General features: G+C 42.6%; 1 protein-coding gene across 8 annotated transcripts in view; it reads right to left on the reverse strand.

The window, feature by feature from the left end:
- KIF1B (kinesin family member 1B) overlaps window positions 1-10,585 on the reverse strand; it is an 86,062-nt gene that overhangs the window by 46,504 nt on the left and 28,973 nt on the right. For 5 of the 8 annotated variants that reach the window (XM_027703047.1, XM_027703046.1, XM_027703045.1 and 2 more), the window contains 8 exons: window positions 8,774-8,907; window positions 7,662-7,741; window positions 7,202-7,277; window positions 4,662-4,741; window positions 3,209-3,315; window positions 2,699-2,782; window positions 920-1,100; window positions 496-568 (listed from right to left, as the gene is read on the reverse strand). In XM_027703047.1, the coding sequence (XP_027558848.1) occupies window positions 496-568; window positions 920-1,100; window positions 2,699-2,782; window positions 3,209-3,315; window positions 4,662-4,741; window positions 7,202-7,277; window positions 7,662-7,741; window positions 8,774-8,907 (815 nt within the window). Of the gene's footprint in view, window positions 1-495; window positions 569-919; window positions 1,101-2,698; window positions 2,783-3,208; window positions 3,316-4,661; window positions 4,742-7,201; window positions 7,278-7,661; window positions 7,742-8,773; window positions 8,986-10,585 lie in introns of all 8 variants that reach the window. The other 3 variants (XM_027703044.1, XM_027703048.1, XM_027703043.1) reach the window with 1 other exon arrangement.

Here is a 10,585-nt window from a genome sequence, read left to right on the forward strand (position 1 = left end):
AACTCCATGCAGGGGAGGGAGAAGGGTTAAAACATGCACAATGCAGCAACATTTCCAGACATCATTCCAAAAATACACCTGGTGTAGCAATGTTCTAAGAATTTCTTTGGCAGCACAAAATTAGTATGTTCTGGTGGTCCAAGACAAAAATAAAGGCAAACACCCCAAAGAGTAGCTGTTTATAGACTACTGAAAAGGAACTTCAAAAAACACAGGAGCACAAAAATGCCCTTCTTTCAGGTTAACTTGCAAGAAATCCAAACTATCCCAACAAGAATTGATTAAAGCCTCTTCATTGTCAATCACAATCTCTGAATTAACATGAAGGAGCTCGCTCACACTGCTGAAAATTCACTGTAGACACAAAGAATTTGAAAGCAAAGGGAGAACTGCATTGTGCAGACAACCCAAGCAGGTTTCCTAAACTTTCAGATAAGCAAGGACAGGAATTACTGTTTGCCAAAGGTATAGTTAATCAGAAGTAAGGACACATACCAGTCTTTGCTGCTCCAACAAGAGATCAGCTTCCTCCTTCTCTTTCTTATATAAAATCTCCATTTCTTGTAATCTGAAGATGAACAAAAGAACACAAGTAGTCAGAGGTCATTATTTTCATGATGGGGTTGTTATTCTACACCCACAGTCCCCAAATTTCAGTCACAAGAGGAAAAATCACTGCCCTTCAAAGGAGCTGCAACTCCCTGTGAGCTTCAGCCCTTCAGCAAAAGGTCTGGAGGGTTTGTGGCAGGTGCTTACCCGTGATTTTTAAAGGAGTTGGGACACTGAAACCCTACAGTAAAATGAGGAGGGAGCTTTCTGAGCTGCCACAATGGGGAGCAGAGGTGCTGTGTGGCAGAACCTGGCAACCTGCTGCTGACTCCTCTTTGTTTCAGGTAGAAATTCTGAGTTATTTTGTTACCTTTTCTCCATCTCCTGCTTCATGTCAATGCCCTGCTTCTCCAGGAGCTCCCTCTGAGCAAATGTCCAGTCAACTGGCTCGGAGGGAGTCTCAGCTGAGGGTGTTTTCTCTCTTTCTGCCCGTGCTTGCTCTGGGTGGTTGAATCTGAAGACGTGATTTTTACCCATGATTATACGATTTCCTGGAAATAGGAAGAGAAGTTTAAGTCTTTCAGGAGTTAAAGGATTCCAAAAGCCCTAAAAAGCATCACTGAAGGATTCATCCCATTTATCCCACGGGGTGACAGCCTAAGGAAGGATTGCCCTGCAAGATTTCTGAGTACATCCAAGTTAAGTAGGGGACAAGAAAAAAAGGAGAGTGGTTTGTACAGAACAGTCACTGCTGGGCAGAACAACTGCTCCCAGAGGACATCATCACCCTCAGGGGTCCAATCTAATAATCTAATATCCCAGCAGAGTTTATAAAGAATTAAAGGACAAACCTGGGAGAGGGACCAACAGTTGCAGTAAATCAAACACATCACTAAATCCCATTCCTCTCCTCCCACACAGGCAAAAGCCACTTAAAGCAGAACTTTCAGCTTGAAAAGCCTGACTTCAAACACTGAAACACATGGATGGTGCTTACTCTGCTTTAAAATGTGGTTTATATGTATTGATTTTATTGGAGTCCTAGTCAGTGGGATTTAGGGAAGGATTTTACAGCTTCTTTTATACCAATGTCAAAAGAGCTGAAGAAATCTAATGTTAAGTCTTCTGGCTAAATCCTACAGTTATCAGATGTCCCCATGTGCATGTTGGAAGACATCAAAATGTCTCTGCTCTTCCAGAGAGCACATTAATAGAGTTAAAATTTTAACCAGGCATCCTAGTTAAATACACCTCCAAAGTACCCAAAATTGTCCTTATTAATACATGACTAAAACAGAGGATCTTATAGTTGTCAGAGACCATGTCTATATTCTTCTAGTAACTCAATTTTCTAGATGCAGAAGAAAAGGGAAAAATGTACTTCTTTAAATAGAAAATAAATTGTCCAGTCATGGTATTCAATATGAACCATATGCAAGCACAGAACAGCAAAAACTGTCCCTCCTTTATTGTCCACTCTTGTACTGAAGTCACTGCACTTGGTTCCACAAAAATGCTCAAATCTTGGTACAAAGAACTCAGAGGTGGGTTTTGTTTGCTTGATTTTAGGGGTTTTTTTACCAGTAGAAAAATGGGGGACGGTAGAGAAACACAGAAGGCACCAGAGCTTGAGAGAGACATGCTAACCCCACAATTTAGGGAAGTCATTCCCTCCTCTCTAATTCTTCCCCCTCATGCATTTCCAAAGGAATGTAGGGGGTTGAGTGGGAAATCTAATGAGAGCAAAGAGAAGCTGTTGTGCTCCAGCAGAGGGTCAGATCTCAGCTTTGCCAGGAAACTGGGAATTTTCCATCAGCAACTGGCAGTCTGTCTGCTCTGTCTCACTGAGACTGCCAAGGGCAACAGGCTTGGGCAAGAATATTTGAATAATATGGGGGTAAGCAGCAGGACAGGCAGGATGCTGCGTGGCAGAGAATATTTAAATATTTATTATATTTAAATACACTTAGAGCTGGTGGAGCAAAGGATGCAAGAAAACAAACTGAGAGAAGAATAGTACCAACTTCTGTTTAAAAGCTCCACTCCAGAAAGGTGACCCTGTCCCTTAACAGCACCCAGCATTGTCTACACATGATGGAGATGTCACATGTGGAGAATCTACAGGAAAATGCAGTGTAACATTTCTCACCTGAGCGCAGCTGCACGGGCTGCACCACCCTCTTGCCATTCACGTAGGTTTCTGATCGTTCACAAGGCTCCAAAGTAACAATAACTGCAAAGAAAACAACACTGACGAGTGAGACTTCAGAGAAACAAAAGTGTGCAAGCCCCCAAGGCCTCTCATTTTCTGCCTGTCTTCACACTAACACCAAAAAAGTGAATCACTCCTGGATGTCGTGCTGGTTAAAATAAACCCCATGAGGAAATCAATACTACTGACATCTCCACATATTGCAGTTGGAAATTATTTTTTTTTCATGTTTGCAGTTAACTGTTACACTGGCTGCAGCCTGCAATTTGAAGCTGTTATCACCTAAACAAATTTTATTTTCTTCCCCTAAGACTGAAGAAAACAGCGAGTCAAAGTTGATTGTTCTCTTGAGGTCAGAGAAACTCCAAATCCCAGTATTCCCAGGCCAAGTAGCAAGTGAGGAGTGAAAGATTCAGCAACAGTTTGCCAGTAGAAGCAGGTTTTTACCTTCCCCATTGTTGTTCCTCTCACTCCTGAAGATGCAGTGCTCCTCCTTGATATGGGCCCCACTCAGCACAATGTCCTGCCTTCGCTCAGCATCAGCTTGGCCGACCCTGGGTCCAACAGAAGATATTTCAAGAGCAAATCAGACACTTTCTACAGCTCTGTGTAGGATAACACGGCCCAGAAATATCCAGGAAAAAGTCTAAACTATTAAGACTATCCTTCAAGTTTAAAGGTTTGAAGTAGCATTTAATTCTGCACTGCAGCTTTACCACGGAGGGGGCGAGAACAGCTTCACAATAAGAGAAGTTTTCTCTCTCTTAAAACATGTAACTTGAAGAGAGAATTGAAATGTTAAACACCTCTGGATTTAATGCAATTATTTCCCTCTTGTGCATCTCCTTCTCCCTTTAGAAAAGGATGCAGAAGGAAGAACAAATAAGTGACAAGAACTTGCAGAGTGTGTTTTCAGCTGGCAGACAGGGATCATCCCTCCCAATAATCACCATCTGCACTTCAACAAAGGAGCAAAAGTGGCTCAGGAGACTCTTGCTGAATAATTTGATGCTTCAGACAGCAAGAGGTTGGCTGCATCCCTGGAGCATGAAGATTTATGCCCATTCCAAACTCAAGTACTTGAGCAATTCTAGATACAGACAACTTCATTTCCAATCCTAATGCTCATGAACTTGCTCTACTTATTACTTTACACATTTCTGATGTCAGCTAGCTAGGCTCAACATTTATTTTTTAAGCCCTAAGCTATTCTGTTCATCTTTCTGTGCTAAATTGTCTATAATTTGATGTTCCTTTCAGCAGGCCCAATGCATATTAGAGTAGGACCAGCCCCTGTCTGTGTATTCTCCTCCAGTTGTTCCCCAGGAATGTACAAACTAAGCAACCAAACACAGCTTGGTGCTCCAAAGATAATAAAAATCACCTCTCTCCTTCCAGCTGCCTTGACAACAAATTTTGGCATAAAATCCATTTAAAATTCCAAATGTGGCAATTAAATTTTATCTCATGCATGTGAATGCAGAATACATTGATTGTGCACAAGCATGGATAGCAGTTTATTTAAATAATAAAGTGAACACTCATCCATATTCCAGTTGCTGTGGTTTTCAATCCTGCACCCATCAAAATCTCTCAGGCACTTATTACTTTTGTTTTCCTACACCTCAGAGGGGATGTCAGCCTGTCTTTTACTGCCCAGGTGTAATAACAACCTCTTACAGCTGAGTGGCTGCACACATTACCTTTCAAACACCAAATCAACTTCAAAGGAAATGCATTTCTGTCTCTTTTTTTCCACCTACAGCAATCTCATGCTTCATTTGTACCTGCAAGTTGAACAGCTCAGGGCACAGTCGTTATTTAAACTCAGGGAGTCTCCAACATGGGGATTTAAGGAAGCAAAGAAGCAACTTGAGAGTGTGTGAGCAGCAACCCTCACCTGGTGATGCCGTCTTTGATGTAGTAGAGCAGACACTCAGACATGAGGGGATCTTCATTAAGGTTCACAAGATGAGGAGTCTGAAAGAACAGAGAGAAAAAGTTAATTGAGAGCTGAGATGCTGCTTCCAGGCTCCTTCCTGCAGCTGTGGAGGATGTGTAATGATCCAGCAGCGTTGCCATGTTTGAGGTTATTCCATAATGTATTTTTTCCAACGTAACTTCTTGCAGTACTGAAAAGCATCACAACGTCCCAGCAGAAACACAGCTCAGATTGCTGAGTTATCTGAAATATCAATGCATAGAGGGAACAAAGGCTTCAACTGGAGAAAAAAAAATCCTTGTAAAGTCTCTGTGAACTTTGACAAGAGAAGTCCAAGAGCAGAAAAGGTTCTTTAGTAAAATTTTGAAACGGATGTGGAATCAACTTTGGCTTTTCCTGGGCAACACAAGTCAGGTGTTCATTTAGCAAAGTCTGTTAACAGCAAAATAAAATCTAAAACTACCAACACTCTCTGATACAAACAGCTAAAAAGCTCTTCATCTAAACTTCTTCTAAATTTAAATCCACTACGGTCACTAAACCAACCTTCTTTGGTGAAAAAACCCCATTGGAATCAGCAAACAAGTCACAAGGCCTTGGTGTGAAAATCTACCCAGTGAGGTGGCAGTAAGGACAAGCACAAGAGAAAAGGCAAAAATGGTTAAACAGAATTAAAGAAGAAAGATGATAAAAGAGAAATGAAACTGCTAATAAGCCACTTGTCCCTTTGTTACCCTCAAACAGAGTAAGTTTAGCAAAAGGAAGTAAATTTGGCTAAAATTCCTTGGGAACACTGCTGCCCTCAACTTACTCTAGCTGCAAAAAGGTTCACTTGAGAGACATGTTAACAGCACTCAGTTTATTGAGGCTCAGAAGTTACTGGATGTTCACAATGAAACTTGGTTTTGAATGAAGAAATTTAATTGTCAAGTACCCAGTGGAAGATTTAACTATAAAGACGGGAAGGAGGGAAAAACAAGAAAGCTTTTCACTCCTAAAAATATAGGGGTGACCTAAAACCACAGCTGAAGATGTCCCATGCTGTCATCACTGTTCACTGCATTCAAACCAGCACTTAGAGCTGCATAAAGCTCTTAAATCAAGAGAAAAATGAAGAGAAACTAAACCCCAGCTGTAGACAACTGCTGTTCCACCACTAGGACTTGCACCCCTTGAACACTTTGCAAACAAAGCTGTATCTTGTATGTACATGTTTTAGTATCTGAGGGCATTTACTGCAAAAATGGGTCTGTCACAGGCAATGGGGAGCTTTGTAAGAGATGATGCTCAAACCCAACTGTGCACTCACTGCACAGGATTAGATACATCCTGGTACCTCAGAAGATTAAAGTCTTTATAAAAAAAAACACCTTCAAATTTTCTATCTACATCTTCTAAATTTTCACAACAGCAGCCACAGGTACTAGAAGGAGAACTAATGGAACTGCAAGGATAGCAAGGAACAGAAGCAGACAGGACTAGGTCGGGAGTTTTACTTCTCCTAATAAATCCTATGTGGGTAAAAATAAACACTATCTATTACCAAAGCAACTACTTAATCCAGGTGGCATTTATACACAAACCTGATCAGCTGAAAATGCCCCAAAAGAATCATCAAAAAGAGCTGATGGCCTCTGAGGGAAAATCTAAAAGGAGATGAGGATCCATAATATAAGAGAAAGAAATGTAAAGAACACTCAGTGAATCAGCATCTTTCCAAACCTCAGGCACTCCTGGAGCAGATTCCTGGAGTTCCACCTACCCCAAACATCACAGTCTAACACTGCTGAACGTGAAGGATTACACATTTTAACCAATTCTGCTGTTCTACTCTTCTGTACAAGGCCACTAAACAGGTCCCTGTTTAGCTTTAGATCAAGTTTATTACCAACTTAATTGCAAACCAGCACGTTTCAGGCTAAAATATTACCCCATGCTCCTTGTTCAAAGACTTTTGAGGAAAGTTCTTTTCCTTGTACTTCTTCAATAATTCTGCTTTACCTGCAGAGTCAGTTCCTTTGCTAACAATAATTTTATAGCAATAGCACTGATTTATGCCCTTTTCCTGTACAGTTGTGCTTCTTTCAAATTTCAGAAAATAGAACTTCTGACAAGCACTGAAGGGAATATTCCCCTGCATCCCCTCTGTCCAGTGGTTCACTAGCTCACAATCCCTTTTCCCAAGGGGAAGAAGGATTAACAAACAAATCCAAGGAAGAGCACCTAAACAAGACTTCAAACTTCCCTGGGTGTCTCACAGCAGAACAGGTAGAGCACATGAAGGTCACACAGAGCTACTGTAGGAAGTGGCAACAAACTTCAGAGGGAGCATTTCTGGTTTGCTACCAAATCAAGACATGCAAGGAGCTGCAAAACTTCTCCTTGAGCAGTTTCCTCCTCTGAAGGAAGATACACAGAAGCTCAACCCTCATCCCCCTCTCCTCTCAGGCTGATCAGCCTTTTGGAGACATGATGCAAGAGTTATCAACTTTCTCTACCTTTTTAGGTGAGAAGACTCCCAAGGTTCCTCCATCTTCCCGAATGGCAACTCCCATTTCTGCCAGCAATGCCTCCCTGAGAGAGAAAAGCAAGATATTGACCATATTTTAGGTTTCTTAGACAAATAAGGTCTAATGAAAGCCTGTAATGAATGCATTAGACTTTGAACCAGCCTAGCCAGGGCTGTCACCAGCTCAGAGCACAACAGGGCGAGTTTGGAAACTTTAGTCCCAGAGTTGACAGGCTGTGGAACAGCAACTTGAACTGGAAGGAACCCAGGGAAGAGCAGGGCTCTCCCTCAGCTGTGCCCCTGCTGTTACACATCCAACACAAAGTTCAGCCCCACTATCCCCCAGCACCATTCTGCTGCTCCTTTGTTTGTGAACAGTGAAATCTCCATTTTCCACACTTTTCCCTTCTCCACAGACCATCCACACCACAGCGCTTCCGATTCCTGACCTTTCCATCCTAATGGCCTCAGTTTTCCTCAGTTTCTCTTCCCATGTCTCATTCAGCTCTGCAATGATCTTCTCAGATTCCTGTGTGAGAACACCAGAAGCTGTTTCACAATTCTTCCCAAAGTTCTTCACACAATACACAAAGCAACTGAAGTCTGTGCTCAGTTTGGGCCTCAAAATCATTTCATACATAAAAAGCACTCTTAGAACTTTAAAACTTTAATTTTTTCCCCTTAATTTTTTAAAGGGTAAACAGCCCTGAAGGCAAGTTGAGAAAAAAAGATGACTTCATATCTAACCACAGTCAGGCTTTATTTTGAACCACCGAAATTTGTTTCCCCCCCCCCTTTTTTTTTTTTACATCTGATTTACAGACATTATTCAGTAACTGGATGCCAAGGAACTGCAGAGACCACACTGTTATTTCCATGGCAACAGTGGGTTTCCAATAGGAAAGGGATATGCAGTGTGTGCTCCATTCCTGTGGCAGTGTCTCATGGACAAACAGGAGAACCAAGCAGAGATTAAACACAGCCAGCTCTCCCCACTCATCCACCCCTGGAGATTGAGGGGGGTTGTCATAAAAATCCAGAAATCCTTCCCTGTGCTGCCCTTGTGTGAGGTTCAGCTCCGGGCAGGACTGGGACAAGGCTGCCATTGTCTGGGGGAAGCACTGCCCTTCTGTGCTTCACATTTTAATCTGTGGGGGCTGGGCCAAGACAACACTGGCAGGATTATTCTTCCTCCTTTTTTTCAACTTTGGGGTAATTTGCTTTTCTGAAAGCTGAGTGCATTTGCAAGTCAGACTTGGCCCACACTAGTGCTGACCAGGCCTCGTGGAGTCTACACTTAGGATCAAATTTTCCATAATTACCACAGCAGCAGAGGGCCCATAAATAAACCCCAAGAATTTAATTTATAATTAATCGTAGCTCCAGGCTACATTTAAACCTAAATAATCCTAACAGCAAAGGTGGTGCATGGACCCAGTTTCTAGCCCACCACTAAGTGCCCTTTTTAAGTGGGTTTCAGACACCATCCTGCAGAGACAGGATCTATTTATGACGGAAAGTTCTCCCGGGCTCACTGTCATTTACCCTCCTCCAAACCTACCTTCAAACGCTCAATGGCCTCCTCTCCTCCAGGTGTGGACATGATTCTTTCCTGTATACTGGACACAGATGTTAAGCCCACCTGACTACTGAGAGAGCAGGAGGATGGAGATGCAGTGAGGGACCCCATGGAGGCTGTGGAAAAATTGCCAGGACGTTGATTCTCGGTGGCTAGCAAGTATCTATGTTTATTGTTCTGAAAATCTTTCAGATCTGGGAGAGAGACACACAGACAGAGGGAAGGCAGGAAGAGGGGGAAAAGGAAAATAGGAAGGGGGAGGAAGAGGAAAGAGGAAAAAGGAAAAAGGAAAGGAAGGAAATACCAGTGTAAGAGGAAAGCATTTAAGCAGCAACAAGACAAGTTTTGTAGTTTTTAGATGGCAGTTCTGAAACAAATCTTTTAATACTAGTAACACAATAACTCAGCTCAGACCCTGAGTTTACTAGGAAGGACTGCATCATAAACCTTTCTGATCCAAAAAGCTTGAAAAAACCAATTACACACTTGGCAAAAAATAAACCATCCTACTCTTCACTGAGCACTGAGCTGAGCAGCACAGAGCTCAGAGCAGGACCAGGTTCAGATCCTCATCAGATAAGTGACACTGTGGGCTGAGCTCAGAAGAGACACCAACCCCTTAAACTCAGCCAAACATTCTCTTCCAGACTCCTTCAATCTAAAATGCTGAGTAAGTAAATCTTTATCACAGCAGTGGTTCTGTGGGAAGCACCCAGACCACAGGACAAAGAACTGCCCTTCCCTCAATTCTCCCTGGGGAGGATGGGAATCACCTGCCAGCCCATGACAGGGAAAAGGGAACACAAGTTCATAACAACATCATTATGTTCCTTCTTAACCTCCCTTATCTGAAAAAGGGAAATTTAACATATCTGAGTGAAATATCTGATAATACTCTCATACTTCAGAAGGTGCTTTAAGGCTTTTTGGTTGTTAGTTTAAATAAGAAAGGCCTTAAAAAAACCCAAACAACTAAATTTTAATAAGGCAGCTTTTGTAGCCTGAAAACTTGGGAGGTTTGAAAGATGACACCTTGATAGACAGAGAACAAGGAATAGCTGCCTGAATGATTTAAGGACAAATATCCAGTGGAAATTTACTTTGTCTTCGTGGATATGTCTGTAAACAATATGCTCAGAAAAATCCCACACCTAAAGAAAAATCCTCTACCATGAAAATATCAGACAACTGAATAGCTCTGTTTCAATATTTTAATAGTTTTAAATTCTATTTCAAAGACAAATCCTTTGAAATAAGTAACTTCAGGAAAGGAACAGGTCAAATCAGACCTTGAAAGTTATAAACGAGGGCATCACACATAAAAATGAGATGCATAAATTTCCCTGTCCTCCTACATCTCCTGTCCTCCTCCCCTGGCCAATCCTGCCATTGGCAGCCTTCTGCCCTCCTTCACTGCACACTCTGCCTGCTCTTCCAGCCTCGTGGAACTGGGGATTGCATCGAGTCAGTTTGAAAACCACCATCTGCAAATACAGGAGGCAGGGGTGGGAGTTCAGCAGAAGAAAAGCAGGTTAAGGGAAGGGAATGCTGCTGGGATGAGGAAAGCAGGCATGACAGAGCAGGGATGAAGTCTCAGAAGGCCATGCACTCCTGCAGAGAGAGAAAGGGGCACTCGCAGTCGCTCCCCTGGTCGCCGTGAGCGGGAGAACCTGAGCCCTGCACACACCCCATGCACACACTGCCCCAAAACCTGAGCCCTGCACACACACCATGCACACACTGCTGTACAACCTGAACCCTGCACACACACCATGCACACACTGCTGCACAACC

Source organism: Neopelma chrysocephalum, unplaced genomic scaffold (genome assembly GCF_003984885.1).
Source record: "Neopelma chrysocephalum unplaced genomic scaffold, ASM398488v2 Primary Assembly neopelma1_200, whole genome shotgun sequence".
NCBI classification, from domain to species: Eukaryota; Metazoa; Chordata; class Aves; order Passeriformes; family Pipridae; genus Neopelma; species Neopelma chrysocephalum.